We start from the raw sequence: 25,000 nt of genomic DNA, 5'->3' as shown, positions 1-25,000 counted from the left end.
TTAATTTATGAAAAATGCCATACAAAGTAGTCAGCATTTAATATATCTAATTTAAAATCAGTAATGGTACTAGAGTAGAGAAATGGTGAAAAACGAGTATCCTTCCACCTAATGAACTACAACCCCCAGCATCTTTCCTCACTGGCCTTGTTGCCTAAGTTTAGGGTTGAGCAGCTTCTAGAGCACAATAGTTTCCCATCTTTAGAAGACAATTTTTCAAAATGTTAAATCATTTTTTTAACATTTTTGGTACATTTTTTTTACTGAATAACCTAACTCAGAAGTGTGAGAAAGGGAAAATATCTACCTGCAGGGAGTTATTTCCAATTACTTTATATGAAGTAGATAATGAAAATAATGAAAATAATGAAATTCAATGGTGAAAAAAGTAATGTTCTACATTTAGGCACAGGTATAGTATAGGTCAGGGGTAGGCAACCTCGGCTCTTTTATGAGTCATGGACTTCAACTCCCAGAATTCCTGAGCCAGCATAGCTGGCTCAGGAATTCTGGAAGTTGAAGTCCATGAGTCATAAAAGAGCCGAGGTTGCCTACCCCTGGTATAGGTGGTACCTTGCTCAACAGTAGCAACTGTGAAAGGGATCCCAGTGGACAATCACTTAAATATGAGCCAGCGCTGTGTTGCAGCTGCCAAAAAAGCCAACATAGTGCTAGACTGCATTATTTATTTATTTAATTAGATTTATATACCGCCCCTCTCCAAGGACTCGGGGCGGTGTACAGGGCAATTAAAATGCTAACAACACGCAAGGTATAAAAATTAAAATAAGATTAAATCAATAGCCCTAAGTAATAAATACAATCTAAAATTTAAAATTTATTTTAACAGAGGGACAGAATCAAGATCACTTGAAAAGTGTCAATACCACTTTATAATGCCTTGGTAAGGCCACACTTGGAATACTGCATCCAGTTTTGGTCACCGTAATGTAAAAAAGATGTTGAGACTCTAGAAAGACTACAGAGAAGAGCAACAAAGATAATCAGGGGACTGGAGGCTAAAATATATAAGGAACGGTTGCTGGAATTGGGTATGTCTAGTCTAATGAAGAGAAAGACAATGGGTGACATGATAGCAGTGCTCCAATATCTCAGGGATTGCCATAAAGAAGAGGGAGTCAAGCTATTTTCCAAAGCACCTGAAGGCAGGACAAGAAGCAATGGATGGAAACTAATCAAGGAGAGAAGCAACCTAGAACTAAGGAGAAACTTTCTGACAGTTAGAACAATTAACCAGTGGAACAACCTGCCTCCAGAAGCTGTGAATGCTCCAACACTGGAAGTATTTAAGAAAAGACTGGACAGCCATTTGTGTGAAATGGTATAGGGTTTCCTGCCTGAGCAGGGGGTTGGACTAAATAACCTCCAAGGTCCCTTCCAACTTTTATTATTATTGTTGTTGTTGTTGTTGTAACACTAAAATATAAATATCTATTTTATCTGTCCCCTACCATCATCCAAATGTTCTCAGCACTGCTTAATGAACTCTTTTTTTTTAACTTTAACAACCATGTGAGGCAAGGTGGAATAAGATGAAACAAAGAGACTTTAGACTTCTAGGCAAATTTTCAAGGCTGATCAGTTTTTAAAAATGCCAAAAAAAATCTACAAAGAAATCACATCATTGTTTGGTTCTATATGTTATCAGACCAATCTTTTGTCATAAGCACTTTTAATGTAAAATTACATTACACAATTTTTTCTTCTGATAATTTTCTTCTGATGAAGCCAATTAAGACTGATACCAGTTATCAGTCTAACTATACTGATTATTATACATACCTGAATATTCCATTTCTAAATCTGCTAGGGCCTGTACGGTATTCTCATAAGTGATTTCTTGCATATCAAGTATGCCAACACTGTCATAAACCTGCTTTGCTTTCTTGATAAGTTCTTCAGTTCTTGTTCTAATCTGCTCTGGTGAGAGATCCCATTTCAGGAAATTTTGGTCAGCTCTGCTGTAAGAAGACACCCTGAAAAATGATGCAATCTCTGTTCCTAATGTCATTTTGAGTAAAATCCTTGGGCTTCTAGCTCTGCAATTTAAAATAAAAGGATAAAACAAAAAATTAATACTGCAAGAAACACAATTACAAAAGACCAAAGATGAAAACAGAGAAAACAGATGTAACTGTCCATTAAGGGAGATGAAAGATCATGGTATTTTATGGATAATTATTTTGCTAAGAAATTATATTCAAAATAAAAAAGGAAAATACATATTCAGACAATATGTCCAGAAGAATGTTACAGATGAAATTAAAAAAGAAAAAAAATCAATTTGAGGAACTAAAGTACAAAAAAGAGAGAATAATTGAGTTCACAAATCCTTTTATTAGCTACTATTTTTTGACTGAGACAATTTGCCAAGAATGAATGAATGAATGAACTTTTATTGTCAAAGTACAACCATGTATACATTGAGATTGGCTGAGCCTCCCTTCGTGCCCCCCACCACAACTCACAGTGGCAACAAATCCACCATCTTATTAAACCATGTGAGCTAACTGCACACAAGACACCGGCCTCACAAGTCAATCAGTTATTTCCCGTTCAACAGCCTGACAGCCCATGGATAGAAGCTGTTCTTCAGCCTGTTGGTACGGCTGGCTATACTCCTGTATCTCCCACCCGATGGTAGGAGAGTAAAGAGGTACCAACCAGGGTGTGAGTTGTCCCTGAGAATTTTCCTCACTCTTCCAAGGCAATGAGCCCTGGCGATGTCATCCAGTGGTGTCCCACAATGTTTTGTGCTGTGCTCACCACCCTCTGTAATATCTTCCTATCCGCAGCTGTCAGGCCAGCATACCAAACCGCAATATAGTGCAAGAGGACACTCTCTATAGTAGACCGGTAAAAGAAGGTCATTAGCCATTTTTCTACCCTGTTCTTCCGCAAGACCCTGAGGAAGTGGAGTCTCTGTTGGGCCTTTCTGTCTAGCTGGGTTGTATTGACTTTCCAGGTAAGATCTTCACAGAGGTAGACTCCCAGGAATTTAAAGGAGGAAACTCTCTCGACACAGCTCCCCCCGATGTAAAGTGGGGCAGGTTCCTCTCTTTTCCTCTTGAAAAGAGTCTTGGGCATCCACAGAAGCTTCTTGCTCTTATCAAAATGATGAAAACAATGTTGTGATGCAAACTCAACTATTCAACTGGTTTCCTGTGGGACCACTCTTTCTCTGCAAACCCAGCTTCTGTTGGCTGGGAAAGAAATCAAAATCCCAGCTTCTGCAATCACGTTTTATTTTAATGAGTTGTGACATGGTCAACCTAGTGCAAAGCTTTGAAATTACATTAATTTTTAATGCATATAATAGAACATTTCATCAAAAAGCCATGCTCTTCTACAGCTTGACAGCAAGAAATTTCCTTCTCTGTGGCTGCTGTTGTCCTGAATTTCTTAACAACACTTTATCCAATAGCTGCATGTCACCTATGCAAATTATCATGATCACTAGGTGGCAGCCAAGTGATACAATAACCTTTAGCTCTTTTCTGCCATCTAGTGACTAAAAAAGGCTACTTGTTGATCTACAGATTACAAAGCATTAACGCTGATTAGCTCATTCCTGGTTTAATTCCAATTATGAACATGCCATTGAAAGGACTTGTTGCTGCTATTCTATCACTGGTGTAGTTGGGAATTCCCTTCCCAGTGGCTGCTGCTCCCCAAAGAGTCTTGGCTTCTTGCTTCCTTTCCCCACAATGTGTCCTTAAGCATGTTTACAGCTTCTCCTTCACTCTCTATGGCTAAACCCCTTTCTCAAACTCTGAAGCGTACTTTTCCACTTGCTGCATCATGGCTGCACAAGCCATTAAATGGCAATCAATCTGCCATTTTTAAAAAAGGGACAACAGGGCAGCATAGAATCCATTCCACATGTCCATTAAGAATGTGCAGTGGGGATTGAATGATTTAGAGTGAGATTATTTCCTCTCAGGTCTACAATGGGGTGGGAGGATAAAAATGTAGCTGTGTGGACATAGCCACAGACATGTTTTCTGTAGGACAGAATGGTAACTGACATGGGCAGATGGTCTACGTTTCATTCTTTTTTTCTAAGAAGCATTCTTTGTTAAACAAAACAAAATACAGCCTATTGGGCAAGACCTCAAAATGGTTTGCTATGTGCCCCATCCATCAGGGTCCCAGATTCTCTAAATAGGTGTGAGAGAAAAATGAGAAGTCGCCTTTCAAAAAGGGGAACCCAACATAATGTATTTAAGATGGGAATAAAAAATAATAATGGAAGCCAGGGGAAGATCTTAGATAATTATATCATATGAAGCAAGTCTGAATTCAACAATAAGCCTCTTGACAGACAGCATGATAAGCCATGATTGCTTTCTTCCCTAAAATAACCAGCTGGCTTCATACAATAACTTCCCTATAAAACAGTTAACAAATCACAATTGCTGGTTAGCATGAAAGTTTGTGGTAAAACCAAACATATCACATTAGGCTTAGTTTATAATGTGAACCAGATTATTTGTGGGTATGAAATTCTGGAACTGAAATCCTGCTGCAAGCTAGCCTCTTAATATTCTGGCTGGGGAGCTATTTGATAAAAGCAGAAAGCTTTCTAAAATACTATATTCTGCTATTTAAAAAAGTCTTTTCTCTCTCTTCATTGTATTCTTGATCTCTTGTTCAGTCTCAACATACCAAGTCGAAATACTTTACAAACTCTTTTCAGAATTTTCCTTGAAGTGGCCCTTATTTGAGATGAAGAAAAAGTGCCCAGATATTTCATAGGGGGCACTTTTTTTCTTTTTCCAGAGTATAAAATTCTTCTTCTAATTGCAAGACAAAAAACATCATCTGAACAAAGCATGCTGTAAGGGTGGAATGCCAGAGAATATTTCCCTATCTGCTAACCATTAGAAGACCACACCAAAGAAATACAGTCATGGTTGGAATTCTGACAACATCAGAGAAACATAATACTGCTAAGTTTTATTCTTGTCTTCAAAAGAAATGCTGGAGTCCTGGCATGCCTAAGACACAAATGATTTTTTTCCTATTACTGTATCCCACATAACATAACAGACCAAAGCCATTTAAAGCCAAATTCTCTAGCATAAATTTCTCAAGCTGACATAGCTTGAACTCAGCCTTCAAAGGCAAACATAAGAAGAATCTTCTTCCTGTCTAATGTCCATTAATCAGGCAACGAATCCTTCTGAGATTTTCATTAACGGAATAAATGAAATCCGAAGGTACTCTCAAGAGGCTCTATGAGCATACATCATGGTAGCAGAATTTGTTCAAACAAGGATGCCAAACTATAAACCCTCCATTTTCAAACCATAGTGGCTTAATGCATTGTGAAATTGCACTTCATATAAAAAGCTTTTATCCATTTATCAGCTCAAAAGTAAGTATGAGAAGTAAACAAGAACATGCAGTTAGATAAATGATTATTAGCTTTAATTCTGCACCATTTGCAAATAAAGTTACACATTAAGTAATGGAACTGTTTCTATAATTAAGCTTGAATATCATTACTCTTCTGCTTACTTTAAAAGATCCAGCTAAATGTTTCTATGTGAATGCATTTAACATTAGTAATAATAGAACTTATTTCTGTTATTTTCCAGCAGTAACCAACAATATGGATTAGTAATACAGTTTTTAAGATATAGTGGTAATATTACTTTCCAGACACTAAGCAGTGCAAAATCCATTGATCTGGGAATGGAGTGTTCCAGAGAAGAATGGCATGTCATACCTCCCTATCAGACTACATCTTTCCATGGAAGTTGAGCAATTTTCATAAATAAGTCCTCAAACCAGAAGCAGGTGCTAAAATAGCACAGTCCAGAAGCAAGTTCAGCATGCACTGGACAAAAATAGAATGTTCCTGGGTTTTCCACATTTTATTCCTTGTATCTGTTCCATTTTATAGTTTAGGTGTTTTGCAGAAATCAAATGTCAACTAAGGATCAAACTCAAGGATTTTCTGATTTTATATATGTTTTCCTATAATATACTCATACCAGACATTTATCAGACATTCAGCTTGTAGCTATCAACAATTTGCTGCTGGATATTAAGCAGATATATAAATGTAGATGAATTTAAGCTTGCTAAAAATTATGCTAATGTTTTACCAACATTATCTGTGAAGGTAGCAAAATTGATAAATTCTGTCTGGGCTCTGAAGCTAAGCTGGGTCAATACCTGAATGGGAATCATTCAAAAAATACTTTGCAGGAATAACTTCCCTGAAGAAGTCCAGTTGGCACCCATTGTAGGGTCATTCCAATTGGCCATCATAATCAAACCTTTCTATTGGGCCTTTGAAGTTTACTTACTACTAAGTTAATTGAGTCTAATATCTATCATTTTATTTTATTGCTTTACTTTTGTATTTTGGTTTCATCTATTTATAAGCAATTGTGAGTCGATCTGATGCAGTGGTACACAAATATTGATCAAGTGCCATTAAATTGGTGTTGACTCTCAGTGACCATACAGATTTTCTCCAGGAAGATCTGTCCCCAGTCTGGTACTGTAAATTTCCCCACAGTGCACCCTTCACTGCTGTAATTCAGTCCATGTACTTGCTACTGATACTTCTCTTTTTGTCTTTTCTTTCATCCTTCCCAGCATTACAGACTTCTCCAAAGAGCTAGATTTTTTTGTAATGTGTCTGAAATATTTGATCCTGGTAGTTTGTGCCTCGATTGAATTGTTCATTATTTGTTTGTTTTCTTGGCTATCCATGGAATTCTTAGGAGTCTTCACCAACACCAAGTATCAAAAGCATCAATATTCTTTCGATCCTACTTCTCCAACACACAACCTTCACTACCTAGAGTGTCATATAAAATACCATTGTCTGCATGATTCTCATCTTCATGAGCATAAATATATACTAGCATCTAGGTATCTTGCAAAGCCTTTATTGCTACTCCAGCAAATACTAGCCTGCAGTGTATTTTTTGACTGCTGGTTCTTTTACTGATGATAGTTGATCCTAAAAGACAGAAGCTATTTACCACTTCAATATCTTCAACATCTAATGAAGGTGTATCTGTTGTAATAGAGTAATAGAGCTGGAAGGGACCTTGGAGGTCTTCTAGTCCAGCCCCCCAAGTGACTGTCCAGTCTCTTCTTAAAAACCTCCAGTGATGGAAACCCATGATTTCTGAAGGCAAGCCGTTCCACTGGTTAATTGTCCTCACTGTTGGGAACTTTCTTCCTTAATTCCAGGTTGCTTCTCTCTTTGATCAGTTTCCAACCATTGTTTCTTGTCTATATACGTACATACATACATACATACATACATACACACACACATACACATTTAAAAATGTAATAAATAAAATATAAAATTTTCACCATGCTCCTTGACTTTTATTACTAGAGTGTGCAAATCCTGTGCCTTTTCAACAGAATAGTATTATGACCATAGCACAGGTTATTTGATGTTACTACCATTTTCCAATACAGCCTTCCTCAATGTATATTCTACGTATAGGTTAAATAATGTACAAATATAAGCATCAAATATGGAAAGCAAACAGTTACAGTCCTGAAGAAGACACCGGTAAACTAACTCTGAGCAGCATAACTAACTCTGGCATGGGTCCGGACTACCTACGGGAGCACCTTCTGCCAATGTCAACACCCCACTGTCCTGTGCGCTCCCACAGAGAGGGCCTCCTCAGGGTGCCACCACTCAAGGAATGTCGGCTGGTGGCCCCCAGGGGGAGGGCATTCTCAGTGGGTGCGCCAGCCCTCTGGAACTGCTTGCCAACTGAAATCCGGATGGCCCCCGACCTCCGCACCTTCCGGCGCGACTTAAAAACTTACCTGTTCCAGCAGTCCGGCCTGGCCTGATAGCTCTAATTGGGGTCCCAGTTTGTTTTGACTATTGTTTTTCAGTATTGTTTCAATCTGTATACCTACCTTACTCTGTACACCGCCCCGAGTCCCTCGGGAGAAGGGTGGTTTATAAAAACAAATAAATAAATAAATAAATAAATAAATATAGCAAACTACTTATATTATGGTCAAGAAATTACATGAATGTGTGCACGAAGACAGCAGATTTCCAGCAAAAATCAATTTGAGATATTTATTTTACTTTTTATCAGCATGCCCATGGATTCTTGAAATAAAATAGGATTTTGGTTGGTTTCCCATCCTAAATAAGACAGAATATTAAGTTTGAATCTGGCTTATTGTATTGAGGTATCCAACCTATATCCAAAACAAGTACCTTCATTTCAATTAAAATTTAAAACATTAAATTTATATGCACACAGAAAAACAGCTGGGGTATATATACCAATTATTTAATCTTTTTTACCTTTACCATTGCCTTAATAATATACCACTTATAATTATCAATAGATAACTTATTCTTGTGACTATTTTAGCTGTGAAAAATCACTTCTTGAAACAGCCAAATATCTTTAGTTCAGAAAAAAGCTTTTTAAATGACCTTATCAATTACTATTGGCTATTTTATTTTTTGTCACTGATCTGAATCTTGATGATCAAAACTGTATTATAAAATAAATTATTCTAGCTTAAAAAACAATTTTAGTTTGAATTACTTTAGATGCCATGCAACTCCAATCTTCCAACTGCAATGCAATACACATTGATTTGAGAGGCATGGATTTAATAAAATATTTAATAAAAATTTATTGCAACAGAAACAAGTACTGGGTTTCTTAAATTAATTGAATATCTGTTGTAATGTTTACTGCCTAATGTCACAAGAGATGACACATCCAACATTATGAAGCTGCAGAATATTGTCTGCATAATTCTTTCATTTTCTAGAAAATCAAAGCTTTTTTTGCATATTAATAGCAACATCCAAGTTCTGTTGACAACACAGTACCCATCAGAAAACTAATCAATATATTCACAGGGAATAAAAAAGACAAGTTATAATTCTTGCTGTGGATTAACACCATTGATCATTATTATGGCTTGGGGATTGCCCCATCCCCCCGAATTAATTGACAGGAGGAAATCCAGGTGTCGAACAGTGTTTAAAAGGCGACAAGCCTGTTCACCTTCTTGGCAATAGGCGACATTTCACGCAGAGAGGGATTTACAAAACTGTTTCATACAAAGCTACCACAGTCCGGCCTAGCCATTTTTAACGCCTCTCCTTTTGCTAACGCAAGCTGCTGCTTTAGGGAATCAAGGGAAGATGCAGATGATCTCACACTGCAGGCGTCGGAGGGCCACTTTGTGCGATCCCACCTGAATCTTTATCTGGGCGACAAATTCCGTGCTGGTGAAACGGGTGTGTCTTGCACAGAATACCTGCTCAAGCTTCGGCCCGCAGAAATGGCCAAGGACAGCATAGAGCGAGGAAAAGGAGAACGGACAACCGCGTTCCGACCGGCCCGAAGACAGCCAGCCGCTCCCCACGAGCCTTCGCAATCGCCACGGCGGCTTCCCCCCCACGTGCAGCCAAGAAGCCTGGCCGGCGACTCCGGGGAAGGAGCGGCAGAGTCACTTCCGCCCATCTGAGCCTCGGCGTCGCGCGCCCTCTACAGACTCTCGCGCGCGCTGCTCACGTTGCCCTCCCTCCCGCTTCCGAGAACGCCACGGGAGCCCGCGAGCCAGAGGCAGGGAGAAGTTTGCTGCGCCCGGACGCCCCGCGCGAGTCGACGAAGGAAAGCAAGCAGCCCGCCCGTCTGACCAGCCATTACCTTCTCTCCTGTTGTCACGGTAAGCGACTGCCGCTGGCTTCCCTGGGCGCGGACGGTTGCTGTCCGCTGTGCGGCAGAATAGGAGCCCTGGCCGTGGCGCTGCAAGAAGCCGCCGCCGCCGCCTTTACCTATAAACGCTGAGTGGAACCCGCATCTGGCTCCGGGGTTTGTTTGTGCGAGAGCCATCTCTAGTGACTGGCCACCGTCAAGGCAAAGCACCTGGCTTGCCTGCTTCCCCGCCGCCCCGCCCGGCCGTCATCTTTCCCTCTCCAGCATCCTTGAGAGGACTCAGGGATGCTGGAGCCCGCGTCTGGTTGCGTTTGAGGATTCATGGGATAGGATGTGAAAGATGGACGAGCGGATGCTGTTTGGGCCAGCATTTGTTTTGGAGTGCTGCCTGGCTGGTGTTTTCCGTGTAAAAAAAAATAACGATCGCTCTCATTTTACGTGCTCGGACCATTAAAGATGCCCATCTGCCGCTGATTGCCTAGTGTGGGTCCCAAGGTGTGACATTTCAAAGATCAGATTGTCCAGTTATATAACCCCATAAAGCATATCGCTGGGGTTGAATCACGCTGTATCTTCGAATGGGTTGTACCATCATTCGGACAAAACATGCTTTAAATATCATTATGTGGCCACAGCTTCTGCCTCCAGTGGGCTATGCCCCTGTTAAAGAAAAAATATGCTGATATAGCCACACTTGCATTTCCCTTCTTGCAAATCTCCAATCACTGCTTCACCACAAAAACCCTTGTAGTCTTTTCAGCAATAATTTCAAGATGTGTAAAACTTATTTTTCAGCATAAAATGTGAAAAAAATGTCATAAGAAAATTGAGAACCTTGGGAGTTGGGCTAAAATACTTTCTTTAAGTTGTATATAATTCTAATAGGCACAGGAGATGTTGAATGTAAATTAAGCTCTGACTCAGCATGTGGCACTAATCACAAGTTGGCAGTGAGGTCACAATGTTCTAGATTTCATTATAAATTGATGTTTTATGAAAAGTTGGACTGCTTATAAGTCAAATGGAAAGTAATACATTTTCATGGGTGCTCATAAAGGGGTGGTAAATAATGCACCATGACTTCATTGTGGAAATGATGAGAGTTTATAGTTTGTGTCATTTTTGTTAGTATAAATAAGATGTCATCTTGCCTTCTTTGGGATATCTTCAGAATTTTTTTGTTTTTTCTAAGTACATTGTTAAAATTAAACCACATAATTCAGTTTAGATGACACTGAAGCCAATTCTGAATTTGCAATCACAATTACAAAGAATAAGGAGACAGAAACCTATTTGGAGAAGTATAGTTCATCCATTGTAATAGAATTTGCTTTTGGTTCAGTAGTAGGGCTGGCAAGGGCATGGTTTTAGTTTTAAAGTTTATTAAACATTTAGATTGTACAGATTATAGTGCACAAATATTTAAGTGCTATATTGTATGCCATACAGCAAATTACTTAGCATTTGACATCACAAAATGCTAAATGGTTCTTAGCTATGTATTTACTGTTATGGCTTTCTGTATAATGTGCAAATGGGAATAGTTACTAACTTTATATCCTGCCTTTACTATTTTTATAAATAACTTAAGGCAGTGAATATACACAATACTTCTTCCTCCTACTATTTTCCCTACCATAACAACTTTGTCAGGTGAATTGAGCTGAGAGTGATTGGCCGAAAGTCATCCAGCCAGCTTTTATGCCTAAGGGAAGACAAACGGGGATTTGGTCAAGAAGCTACATAAAATTTTCTTCCAGCAAGATTACTGTACTCTGTTTCACACTGTCGGTTGTGGTTTGTGGGATATTCAATAAATCACATTTGCTAGACTCATGCAGTATGATGAGTTTTTTGTCTGAGTTCATGGAAAAATTGCCACTGAGTTGTTGTTCAACAAATCATTGTGTATATAAAGTGGGACTTGGAGATAATGGAGAACCCAAGCAGAAGCAAAAAGAAAATCTTTTTGATGATTATGTTTATTTTGTGAATTTCTAGTCAGAAGTGTAGCTGTTGAATTTAGTAGGGTTTACTCTCAAGTAAACATTTTAGGATTGCAGCCTTAAATTTCCTAGACCTAGATTATTGGGCCCAAAATGTCAAAGAAAATGGGTTTGGAAGGAAACAAGACAATGTATTCAGGGAGATAATTGCAGCATAAGGAGGAAGCATGGGAAGGGGAGAGGAAGGATGGGGAGGGAAGAGGAAGGATGATGATTGATATTTGAGGGAACTGAAAACTTTGTATGACTGCCAATGGTAGAACTGGATATATGCAAAGATACATCTTGGATAGAGAAAAATAAGAGGCAGGATTTGTGTCACAAGTACATAAAGCTAAGGAGTTTATCCTAGATTGATATTATCCACACATTGGCAGCTTGTATGTTTGAAACTGGCAAGTTTCCTGTTGTAGATTTAATTCCTTTTTCCCTTTCTGCCCATTGCCAGTATGCAATGAACCTGAAGCCTGACTAGAATGTAGAGATGAACTGGGTTAATTTGGCAGAGGAATTGAATTGTGAACCAGAAGCTAAACTGTGAGAAACAATCTTTTGAAAAGAAATCCTGTCCACTTTGGATTAAGACATCTAATAGCATTCTAAGTATGGCAGAGATAAAGAAATCATAAACGGTTTCTATATTTTAGAATAAGGGAAAGAAATTGGGGAAGGAGGAAATCAGACCTAGAAACAAGCAAGTGGCACAAAGAAAAGACTACTCACAAAATAAAACAATGACAGTACAACCAGCAGATCACTCAAATTATCTCTCTCTCTGCTGTTCTGCATTACAGTGCACCATTCATGTGTATTGGTTTTGTTATGATTCATTGGAAGGAACCACTTAGGTCTGCCTCAGCATAAGATGGATCCAGATATATTTAATTCTGAGTGATTGGCAGTAGATTGCTTACAGCTAATGTTATGATAATTGTGTTTCCCAAATGATGAGATTGCAGGAAGAAAGCTTGGAAGAACCAAGAGTGGATTTTGAGTCCTAGTACTCAAAATACATTTTTTTGTGCTTAAATTCTTTGAGATCTGACACTTTTCATCTTAGGTATATGCATTTTACAACAGGTAATGCTTGATGAATTTGTGAATTTTAGTAAAAAGCAAATCAAATCATGCATGCCTCAAGTGTGCCCAACCCTGGTTTGGGTTATATATATATAATCAGAAATTCAAACAGACAAGTTTGGTGCCAATGTAAGACAGGAAGCTAGGATCAGGAAGGAATAAAAAAATAATAATCCAGGATGGATATTAATGTATTAATTGACTTTTAAAAGTAAAAAAAAGATAACCCCTCAGACTTTTGTACTACATTAGAAATTGAAAAGAACTTGATAGATAGTGGTATAATGTAGGCTGGAAATTAGCATTCTTTAAAGGATAACTGACAACCACAATATTTTTAAAGCAACAGAGAAGAAAGGATATGGTAGAATATAGGAATAAAGTAACAAAATAACAACAACAACAACAATAATAGAGTTGGAAGGCACCTTGGAGGTCTTCTAGTCCAACCCTCTGCTCAGGCAGGAATCACTATACCATTTCAGACAAATGGTTGTCCAGTCTCTTCTTAAATACTTCCAGTGTTGGAGCATTCACAACTTCTGGAGGCAGGTTGTTCCATTGATTAATTGTTTTAACTGTCAAGAAATTTCTTAGTTCTAGGTTGCTTCTCTCTTTGATTAGTTTCCATCCATTGCTTCTTGTCCTGCCTTCAGGTGCTTTGGAAAATAGCTTGACTCCCTCTTCTTTGTGGTAACCCCTGAGATACTGGAAGTTATGAAATAACATTTAATTTTTTAATTAATAGAATATTTAATATTATCAAAGAGTGACACAGATTAGTGTGAGGGCTGAAGCCGATGAGTAAAACAGGAATTCTCAGGCTTTGTCAGTCTTGTTGAATAAACATTGAACCGATGTTTGCCAATCTCAAGGCTGGGAAGAGAACAGCCCAATGTCCTTTTATTAAAAAATTGGGAGGAAAAAATATGATTTAAATTTTGAAACAAACATATATTGCATTTAATGCCTGATCCTTCTGCATTAAGTAGATCTTTTAGGTATACATGATTTCTCTTGTCTGCAATAAAACAATTATACAAAACTGTAGTGTGCCAGTGAGCAGAAGCAAATTCCTGATTATGGATTTAATGTCTGGCAAGTCAAATTTTATTGCCATACCTGACAAGAAGTTTGACAATCATAATAAAAGAAACATTAGAATATATAGATTGGGGAACTTTTGCTTCTCTTATAAGCCAGCCTTTTACGATTTCCCAAGATACATAAACCGGAAGACCATCTCAAAATGGCTTTTTATCTTAATGCTACTTTGATATTTGAATCATTAGCATTAGATTGTACTCTACTGCTTTAGTGAAGAGCATCATTGCTTATGTAAAAGATTTAACACCCTTACCCCAAATTTTAACACAGTAGGACATGGCTGATGAATATAAAATAAAACAGGTTTGGAGAAAGAAGACAGGGAAGAGCTTTTCTCTTACTCTCAAAACATTGGGACCATCCAGTGAGGCTGGTAGAAAATTTTAAACAGAGAAAAGGAAGCAATTTTTCATACAGTGTGTAATTTACCTGTGGAATTCATTGTATGGGTGATTGCTACCAATCTGAATAGTTTTGAAGGGCATTGGAGTTATTCTCACAATGCTTAGCCACATGCAAATGGTCAGCCATTTGTGGCATATCTGAGTATTTGTGTCATCGGTGTGATGTCTGCTGCAGTTTGTCATCTCTCCCAGGTAAATCAGACGGGAAACATGATCAAAGTGGATGAATTAATTCTACTTTTTTGTAAGGCCATGTTAACAGAATTTTGCAAGCCTAGAAGTACGAACCTCCTGCTGCCACTTTCAACTGCTTCATCCATTAGGATGGGTCCTTCCTAAGTTTCTTTCTCTGATTGTTCAGCCACTGAGGGCTCCTGTCTTTCTTGTCTGACTATTTCCTAAGTAGCATCTCTTTCCTTCGTTCCCCAAGGTCATCCACACATTTCATAACAACTTAGTCCTAAGCCTACAGTTTACTACTATATAGTTGACTTCGAAGTGGTGCCATTTCTTGTAATTTGTCTAAATCCAACAACACATCAACTGACAAACACCTTACTTTTCTATAAGTTAGTTTGGGTGTATAATACAATTGAGCTTTTTTTAAAAATCAATTTGATATTTATGGATTTTCACTAGGGTTGTGTTCTAGCTCCCATTTTATTTAATGTGTGTATTAATTCCCTCATCAAAATATATAGCTATTTTGGCTCTCTAACTGGGGAATCGACATCTCCAATTGTAGATGATGCTGTCATTCTAAACATATACTGGTCATAAAAGAGCTATCATTGCTTTGGTCCAGCTTTACCCTAAAAAGCATTTGATGGTTTATTAAAAAAACCACAAAATGTTAGTCAGTCATTAATGGTTACCAGACAGAACATGTTCAATATTTATATATCTTGGGTTTAATTCACGTCACATGCTAGATGAGGCTTTGATGCTGGTTATGTTATTGATTTGGCTCAAAGAACTACCACAGCAATTTTACAGTATTATTATTCATAAGGAAATAGATATTTATCTGGAACTATTAAACTTTGCTGACAAAGGCTTAGTACAATAACTGTTTGAGGTAACTGTAATCTAATTTTCTAGCCTACTGAGATCACTTCAATCTAGATTTCTCAGGTTTATTTTTGGTACTCCCAAATGTGGTTCAGATGTGGCTCAAGCTAGAAACAAGGCTGATTAGAATAGAAACAAAGCTTAGGAATATTTAATTAGTGGCTTAAATTTATTAATTAGCCTATTTGGGCTTCTCTATTGTGTTTTAAATGAGTCCTTTCAATCTGCTTTAAGAAGTCTCTTAAGCAGATACTACTTTCACATAGTCTTTTTGAGACCATTTTATGTAATGCTGATCTTAGGCAAAATAATTCATTGCCCAATCATTATTTGGAATTGAGTTGCAGTATAATTTAAACAGATTGTCCAGCTTTTGATTGATACCAAAAAAAAAATCAGAAAGGCTGGCTCTCCATCTAACTCACTTACCCAAACTATCAGTGGACCTTTACTAAGGGTGCTGTAATGCACTTACTACAACATTGTCAAAGAGAAAATATTGCAGTGTTCATGGTTCACTGTCTCTGCCCAAGTTGCACACAAAAAGTAGGTACAATCAATTACTTACCTGCTTTTACATTGTAAGTGTGATACAACTTTGAGCTAAAATTATTTTTTCCCATTTTAGGAGCAAATCAATTTATGCACAGATCTAGCTACTTCAGCACCCAGATGGCAGGAATGTCAAAGGGCAGATCCATCTGTGGATTAAGAGAATGTTATGAAACTTCTAGCAGTTTGTTAACTTATAAACAGAATCCCAGGACGAAAGAAGACTATTTGCTTTAGACTCCATTTCTTATTCTAACTGTTGAAGATAAAGAAATGGGAAATAAAGTTTGTTAATCAAATTGGTGATTTAAACAATATCTTTAATTACATTTTTCTTTGAATTATTCTTTCTATTCTATTAATAGGTTAATAGGAGTAAAATAATATTTAAAAAATTCTTGTCCTTCTTGTCCTTTTCGAAGAACTGAGCCATGATGTTTAAAAGTGACTGAAAGGTTTTCCTTAAGAAAGATTCTCAGATAAAAATCTAATTCAAAATACAACTCCTCATTTGTCCATTTCTTCAGTGCAATAGAAGAAATGGACATGTTAACTTCATTAACAGTGTTTTGATTGTCTGTTTTTATGATTTAGGAAAGCTGCGCTAAATTTGAGAATGTCTTCAGTGAAACACCTTGTTTATGCTATCATCCATTTCCTGAGAGAACAGAGTCAGATGGATACTTTCACATCCGATGAACAAGAAAGCTTGGAAGGTGTGTTGAGATGGGGCAAGTTGGTATTTAAATGAAATATTGCTGTTAAGAAGTGAATGCTTTATTGATTGTATTTCATAAGCATATTTTAAAACTGACGATCTTTAGAGTCCCTTTACCTCGGTCATTCAGGGTCTGACTCATGGGGGAGGACACACTCTCGACCTAGTTTTCTTATCTGGGCAGTGGTTTGATGATCTGGGAGGGGGCTCGCCAACTATTGTCCCCCTGTCATAGTCCGATCATCACCTCCTGCGGTTGGTCTTCCACTATGCCACCCCCCGCTGCTGGGCTGCGCAACCGACCAGGTGGTTCCGCCCCAGGCACCTAATGGATCCGGAACGGTTCCAGACGGTGCTTGGGTCTATACCTATCCCCCTCGCTCACAGCCCGGCCGACGCCTTGGTGGATGCCTGGGAAAGGGCTGCCACCGAGGCGCTTGACCGTGTTGTACCCTTGCGACCTCTGACCCGGCGCAGATCCCGGTGGGCTCCATGGTTTTCTGTAGAGCTCCGGGAGATGAAGCGTCGGAGACGAGGTCTAGAGAGCTGTTGGAGATCCAGCCGGTCTGAGTCTGACCGGTTGCAGTTAAGAACCTTTACGAGGTCTTATCTCGTGGCGATGAGGACAGCGAAGTCTAATTACTTCGCTGCCCTCATCGCGTCCGCAGATAATCGCCCGGCCGCCCTGTTTAGGGTGACTCGCTCCCTCAATCAGGAGGTGAAGGAGGAGCCCTTGCAGGGGCGAGCCGAGGAGTTTAGCTATCATCTGACGGACAAAATCGCTCAGATTCGAGCCGGTTTGGATTCTGACTGGGCAGAGACTGACAGGGAGGAATCGAGCGGTCAAGAGAATGTTACCTGGAGTGAATTCGATCCTGTGACTCCAGAAGAGGTGGACAGGATCATGAGGATACTGAGTTCCACCACGTGTTTATTGGACCCGTGCCCCTCCTGGCTGGTATATGCAGCCTGGGAGGAGACACGAGGCTGGTTCCAGGCAGTAATAACTGCTTCTTTGAGGAAGGGTACCTTCCCTGCCGCCTTGAGGCCCCTCCTCAAGAAGCCTGCCCTGGACCCGGCTATTTTGAACAACTATCGTCCGGTCTCCAACCTTCGCTTTCTTGCGAAGGTGGTTGAGAGCGTGGTGGCACTTCAGCTTCCTCTGTTCCTGGAGGAAACTGATTATCTGGACCCATACCAATCGGGCTTCAGGACCGGGTACAGCACGGAGACGGCATTGGTTGCGCTGGTGAATGACGTCTGGCGGGCTCGGGACAGGGGTTGTTCCTCTGTCCTAGTCCTATTAGACCTCTCAGCGGCTTTTGATACCATTGACCATGGTATCCTACTGCGGCGTCTCAGGGGGCTGGGAGTGGGGGGCACTGTTTTACAGTGGTTCTCCTACCTCCTGGGCCGCTCGCAGTCGGTGTTGACGGGAGGGCAGAGGTCCGCCCCGAGGCCTCTCGTTTGTGGAGTTCCTCAGGGGTCGGTCCTCTCTCCCCTCTTGTTCAACATCTATATGAAGCCGCTGGGTGAGCTCATTCGTGGTTTCGGGGTGGGGTATCATCAATATGCTGATGATTCCCAGCTTTTTCTTTCCACCCCGAACCAACCCAGTGATGCCCTTGACGTGATGTCCCATTGCCTGGAGGTGGTCCGGGTTTGGATGGGGAGAAACAGGCTTCGTCTCAATCCTGCCAAGACTGAGTGGCTGTGCATACCGGCATCTCAGACTAACCAATCTTTTCCATCGTTAACTATGGGGGGTGAGGTGTTACCCCCTGTTGATAGGGCCCGCAACTTGGGCGTCCTCCTGGATTCACGGCTCAGTTTGGAAGATCATATAGGAGCCGTGGCCAGGGGACTTTTGCCCAGGTTCACCTGGTGCGCCAGTTGCGGCCCTATCTGGACTGAGATGCCCTACGCACAGTCACCCATGCGCTCGTGACCTCCTGGCTAGACTACTGCAATGCTCTTTACATGGGGCTGCCCCTGAGGACCACTCGGAGGCTTCAGCTGGTGCAGAATGCAGTCGCGCGAGTTGTGATGGGAGTCTCCCGATACTCCCATGTAACACCTCTTCTCCGCGAGCTGCATTGGCTTCCAGTTGCCCTCCGGGTGAGATTCAAGGTGCTGGTGATGACCTATAAAGCCCTAAATGGCATGGGCCCGGATTATCTAAGGGAGCACCTGCTGCCAGCGTCAATTTCCCATCGTCCTGTGCGCTCCCACAGGGAGGGCCTCTTCAGGGTACCACTGGTCAAGGATTGCCGACGGGCGATCCCCAGGGGGAGGGCATTCTCTGTGGGCGCGCCTGCCCTATGGACTCAACTGCCAACGGAACTCCGGGCTGCCCCCGACCTTCATTCATTTCACCAGGACCTAAAAACCTGGCTCTTTGAGCTATCTGGTCTGGACTGAGGGGTTTAATGTTTTTAAATTGTGATTTTAATTTTTGCGGCTAGACTTAATTTAATTTAATTTTAATTTTATATTGTATTGTTTTTAAATTTTGCCATGTAAACCGCCCTGAGTCCTTTGGGAGTAGGGCGGTATATAAACTGAATTAATAAATAAATAATAAAAAATAAAAAAGTAGAAGAGAATTAGAAACATTTTTCAACACCGTCAGTTTTCTCTTTCAGTGCATAGTCATAGACATAGAGGAATGTTTGGTATTCTAGAATGTGCACCCAGTTCACATGGAGAATTATGGTGGCAGGCAAGAATTCACAAACTTAGAGTAAATTTCATAAGTAGGCTTTATTTAGTAACTGGTAATGTTTAGCTTTCTATTTAATAAAAGGAAAGATACATTATTTTCTGCTGTATGTTAGACCAATCTTAATATGATTGCCCTTTGAATGCATCTTGATAGTAGGTTCCAGAATTAACCACCAGTATGAAGATACTTTGTGATGATAAAAGGTTTATCTATTAGTTGTTTTTTAATTCCATGTCCCAAGGAATTATAATAATTACATAGAAACATCCATGTAGTTTTCTTGATGGTAATAATGAAATATTTTGCCTTTATCTTCTTCAGAGCTTCCCCCCCCCCACTTCCCAAATTATTTATTTATAAAATTTACTGGCTGCCCATCTTACCACAGAGAAACTAGTCTGTAGTCCTACAATGCTGCAATAAGTACTTTCTCAACCCTGCTTATTTTTTGAAACCAGCTGGATGCTACCATCTCCTGCTTAGCAGAGATTGCAAGATTATTATAGCATCCATTTTAATGAAATTATGCTCATTTAATTATAAAACAATTTTAATCATTAAGAGTTTTTTTGTGTCAAGATGAACTGGTGAATATATGGACAGCATGATCATGATGCTGCTAGCTGTAGGCTAACAATTGTGCTGATTTGTTAAATATATTTTTCCTACCATATGTTAAGTTATTCTTGCCGGCCAGGCTGTAGGTATTTGGGAATGTAGGCATATGATTGAGATTGTGAAGCTTATGTCTGAACAAATTTTGTTTACTCTTAAATCTAGATAACTGAATCTAATTTTAGAATATTCAAATAAAATTACATTTAGAGGTATTGTTGGTTGAAGTAATGAGTGTACTTTGAAATATTTTGAGATTTTCTATATATCAATAAAATGTTGATATTTTTTAAGAAACATATTTAATTAGGAAAGTATTTTGATATATTCTTAAAATAATTTTAAAAGGTATTATAAAACACTTGCTTCAAATCAAATGATAAAAATATTTCACTCTTTAGTGATTAAGAGAATTAAAATTCTAAGCCATTATCATAACTTAGAGACTTACTGAATATCTTACAGAAATCATGTAACCTCACTTTCTGTTTAATTTTTATTTGTAAACATAACTCCAATGTAGTAATTGAAACTACTGTAGTTTCCTGCAATATATCCCAAAATCAGTTTAGACTAAAACTACTATAATCTGGATTTACATATGCTAAGCCTCATTGTGGTTTCTTTGATTTAAGTTTAGCATAAAGTATGAGCCCAGCTAAATATAGCTTATTCTTTAAAACTGTAGTTAAACCTATGGCTTAGTGAAATGTGGAAATCCAGTGTTAATCCAAAGGAAATCAATTCCCTTACTCAGGAGAAAGTTTAATTAAAATTATGGAATTTCTGTATAAATAAACACAAAGCTTCTTTGCACTATCTTCCTTCCTTCCTTCCTTCCTTCCTTCCTTCCTTCCTTCCTTCCTTCCTTCCTTCCTTCCTTCCTTCCTTCCTTCCTTCCTTCCTTCCTTCTGCTTCTCTTCTGATGACTTTCTGATAACATTTAATTTATTTAGGAGAGGACAAACACCTTAGTAGCAATTTACTAGGTGAGTAGAATATGTTAACTGGAAAGGTAGGAATTAATTCCCTAGGAACACTCCACAGAAATGAGGTAGGAAAGAGATAAACAGATCTGCCAAATAAATCACTATCAAGGAGAACATGGGGAATATTGTATAGCAGTGAAATTTTGCCGGGTGCTGAAAATTTAGGGACAGGGCTGGCTGGAAAACCTGGAGCGGATCTCCCATTTAGTCTGCGCAGGCAAAGCGGGACCAATTGGAGAAGAAGCTGCAGTCTGTGATTTTTTACAGGCTGGGGTCTGGGCGTCTTTCCTTCTAAAGTTGAAGAGCAGCTGTAGTATATCCCAACTTGAAAGGCAGGTGGGGAAGGCAGCAGCCAGAGCAGCGGCTTAGCTCTAAGGACACATTTGACTCAGGAACTGGACGGGCTGGCTGGAAAACCTGGAGCGGATCTCCCATTTGGTCTTTTTTTAAAAATCCCATTTATATCCTGCCCTTCTCCGAAGACTCAGGGTGGCTTACAATTTAAAGCACAAATCAATGTGCTTAGCAATAGCCTTCATTCTGTGTATATGCCTGTTTATTAGGGCTTTCACCCCCCCAAGCAGCATTATTACAAAGTCAGCTTATTGCCCCCAACAATCTGGGTCCTCATTTTACCTACCTTGGAAGGATGGAAAGCTGAGTCAACCTTGAGCCTGGTGGGATGCGAACCTGCACTAATTGCAGGCAGCTGGTTTTACTTAAGGCTCTGTGCAGGGAAAGCTTTAGAGTGAATTAGGAAAAGTGAAAAAGTGAATTAGGAAAATAGGGAACGGTTGCTGGAATTGGGTATGTGTAGTTTAACGAAGAGAAGGGTGAGGGGAGACATGATAGCAGGGATCCAATATCTCAGGGGCTGCCACAAAGAAGAGGGAGCCAAGCTATTCTCCAAAGCACCTGAAAGCAGGACAAGAAGCAATGGATGGAAACTAGTCAAGGAGAGAAGCAACCTAGAACTAAGGAGAAACTTCCTGACAGTTAGAACAATTAACCAGTGGAACAACCTGCCTCCAGAAGTGGTAAATGCTTCAACACTGGAAGTTTTTAAGAAGAGACTGGACAGCCATTTGTCTGAAATGGTATAGGGTTTCCTGCCTTAGCAGGGGGTTGGACTAGATGACCTCCAAGGTCCCCTCCAACTTCTTCTTCTTCTTCTTCTTCTTCTTCTTCTTCTTCTTCTTCTTCTTCTTCTTCTTCTTCTTCTTCTTCTTATTCTTATTATTATTATTATTATTATTATTATTATTATTATAGTTTAATCCACTTGCACTGTTTTATGTTTACATGTTTGATGACAAACAGCCTTATGTTTATAAGTGACAGTTTTCCTACTAAGCACCTGCATGTCATAAGCATTTGAATTAAAATTACCATATTAAAATCAAATCTGATGTTTTTTAATTTTTATTTGGTGTGCGTTGGAAGAGGGGTAGTCTTATACGGCGAGTATAGCCCAAACCCTATAATTTAACAGGAAATGTAGGGGGTCGTCTTATACGCCCAGTCGTCTTATACGCCGGAAAATACGGTACTTCATGTAGAAGAGGAAGAATTAGTGACCATTTAAGAAGACAGGGTGCAACAGGGAGTAAATAATCTACTTGGCAATGTAGATTAGGATGGATTACTGAAACTTCCTTTTGGATTTATTTTTTTACATCTCTTATGCATATACCGTATATACTTGAGTATAAGCCGAATTTTTCAGCCCACTTTTTGGGCTGAAAAATCCACTTCGGCTTATACTCCAGGGAACAAAAAAAAAGAACTTACCGAGGACTTGCGCGCGGCCGAGGCTTCGGTGCTTCCGGGATTGCGCGCACCTCTCCCAAGCCGCCGCCGTCCAGAGACCTGCCGAAGTTTGGGGAGGTTTGGGGAGGTGCGCGCGATCCCGGAAGCACCGAAGCCTCGGCCGCACGCAAGTCCTCGGAAAGTTCTTTTTTTTTTGTTTTTTTGCGGAGCGCGGATCCAGCCTCCGCCGGCGGCAGAGGCTTGCGGAGCGCGGATCCAGCCTCCACCGGCGGCAGAGGCTTGCGGAGCGCGGATCCAGCCTCCGCCGGAGGCAGAGGCTTGCGGAGCGCGGATCCAGCCTCCGCCGGCGGCAGAGGCTTGCGGAGCGTGGATCCAGCCTCCGCCGGCGGCAGAGGCTCGATCCGCCGTTCTGCAAGCCTCCGCCGCCGGTTAATACCCTGTATTCAGCTCTGGGAAGTGGGGGGAAGGGGGAGAGAGAGGGAGTTTGGGAGGAGGGGGAGGGGGAGCTCCACGGTGCAAAAATAAAGCCCTGCCGTTCTTCGCGTTGCTTGCCCGACTGGCTGTCACGGGACCGCACGGATCGCCTCGCTCCCACCGGCAGCTGATTCCTTCGAGTTTGGTCTCGAGCGATTTTGCATTTTCTCCAGTGCTGAAAGCCACTCGGGGAACTTGAGTTACCGGCTCCCCGATTGCTCCACCCTCATCTTCTCTTCGTTCCCGCTTCCCCTTCCGAAGGTTCCTCTCGCCGTCCGTGACTAAAGTCCCACTCCCACCCCCCGCGGCAGGTTGGATCCCCCCCAACTATCTTGAGTACCGCCTAGAGCCCCGCGCTGCCCTCCCCCAGGCCACCGCAGCCGGAGAGGACGGCTCTGAAGTTAGATATTCCGCCCGTAAGTCGCAGAGGGACCCCGGGTGATCCATAAAAACCTAATACCGAATAAAAGTATGATACATCAATAAAAAGATCCAATTTGATTTCCCCCCCCCCCGCCACACACACACACACACACACACACACAGGTTGGAGACCCTCCGACGTGGCTTGGGCACCCAGAGGCTCCCGCTGCCCCCTTTTCTCCACCCGTCGAGAGAGGCAAAACGTGCACCAGCCCTGCCCCCATCCACCTCCAGTATGGATGGCTCTGCCAAAAGAAAAGCAGCCGAAGCAAGCCTCCCATTGAGAGAATGGGGCGGCGGAGGCTTGCAGAACGGCGGATCGAGCCTCTGCCGGCAGCGGAGGCTTGCAGAACGGCGGATCGAGCCTCTGCCGGCGGCGGAGGCTTGCAGAACGGCGGATCCCAGCCTCGGCTTATACTCGAGTCAATAACTTTTTCCAGTTTTTTGGGGTGAAATTAGGGGTCTCGGCTTATACTCGAGTCGGCTTATACTCAAGTATATACGGATATGAAAATTTAGAGTTGCCTAATGCAGATTTTAAAACACAACAATTCCTAGTGTTTGCAGTAGTTTGGTGCAGCATTGTAAATGGAGACTATGTATATGTGGATGAGTGTTCTCTTGCCATATTGTGATTTATTTGTTTTTCTGTTGAGCTTTCTGGTAAGAGATTATATATATTTTGCATATATCATAGGTTGTTAAAAATATGATTAGTTCCATGTTGAGTCTGGAAGTCAGGAATCATCCAAGAAATATAAAGATAATTGTTTGCTTAGTTAGCAATTTCTATAAAGTAACACAAATTTATAGAATTTTATAAAGTGGGTTAGTCTTGAAACTAATTCTAGACTTAAAAGTTTTCTTTCCCAAAATTTAACATTAATATAGAATTGTAAAGTTAGCACGTTTTATTTAATCACAGTTAAAATCTTCATTCAATAATAAGTCTTAATCAATAATGTTACTATCGAAAAAATAAAAAAAAGGAAAAAAGATAGGGAAGATAAGTTTTCAAAGTTTAGCTTTTAAATATAGTATTAAATCTTCACTGCACAGGCTAATATTGATCAGTCGTTATAACAGTTGAAAACCGGTTCATAAGCAGATTATCAGTCTAACTCTAAATGTGGAATGAAGCTATTTTCCATTGGAACAGTGGTATAAATAAATAAAATTCTACATAAATTGTTTCAGATTTCCAGGATGTTTAACAACATGTTTAAATTTTATTAAAGATACACATTTTTTTAAAAAAATACAAATATTTGTCCAAAATAAAACAATAGTAATAGAATCTCATAACATAGCTGTAAGAGTCTATCATTTTATCCATTCAGCATA

General features: G+C 40.2%; 2 protein-coding genes across 5 annotated transcripts in view; one reads left to right on the top strand and one right to left on the bottom strand.

Moving 5' to 3' along the window:
- NLN (neurolysin) overlaps window positions 1-9,483 on the bottom strand; it is a 43,422-nt gene extending 33,939 nt beyond the window's left edge. For 3 of the 4 annotated variants that reach the window (XM_081321729.1, XM_081321728.1, XM_081321730.1), the window contains exons 1-2: window positions 9,322-9,483; window positions 1,804-2,060 (exon numbers count right to left, since the gene is read on the bottom strand). In XM_081321729.1, the coding sequence (XP_081177855.1) occupies window positions 1,804-2,060; window positions 9,322-9,362 (298 nt within the window). In that variant the 5' untranslated portion in view covers window positions 9,363-9,483. Of the gene's footprint in view, window positions 1-1,803; window positions 2,061-7,941; window positions 8,064-9,321 lie in introns of those variants that run through there. The other variant, XM_081321732.1, reaches the window with a different exon arrangement.
- Window positions 9,484-9,604: 121 nt separating this feature from the next.
- SGTB (small glutamine rich tetratricopeptide repeat co-chaperone beta) overlaps window positions 9,605-25,000 on the top strand; it is a 37,429-nt gene continuing 22,033 nt past the window's right edge. The window contains exons 1-2 of the mRNA XM_081317503.1: window positions 9,605-9,732; window positions 16,537-16,658. Of these exons, the coding sequence (XP_081173629.1) occupies window positions 16,559-16,658 (100 nt within the window). The 5' untranslated portion in view covers window positions 9,605-9,732; window positions 16,537-16,558. The remainder of the gene's footprint in view (window positions 9,733-16,536; window positions 16,659-25,000) is intronic.

The sequence above is a fragment of the Vipera berus genome (genome assembly GCF_964194415.1).
Source record: "Vipera berus genome assembly, chromosome: 2".
Classification (NCBI taxonomy): domain Eukaryota; kingdom Metazoa; phylum Chordata; class Lepidosauria; order Squamata; family Viperidae; genus Vipera; species Vipera berus.
This window is presented reverse-complemented; position numbering and strand designations above follow the sequence as displayed.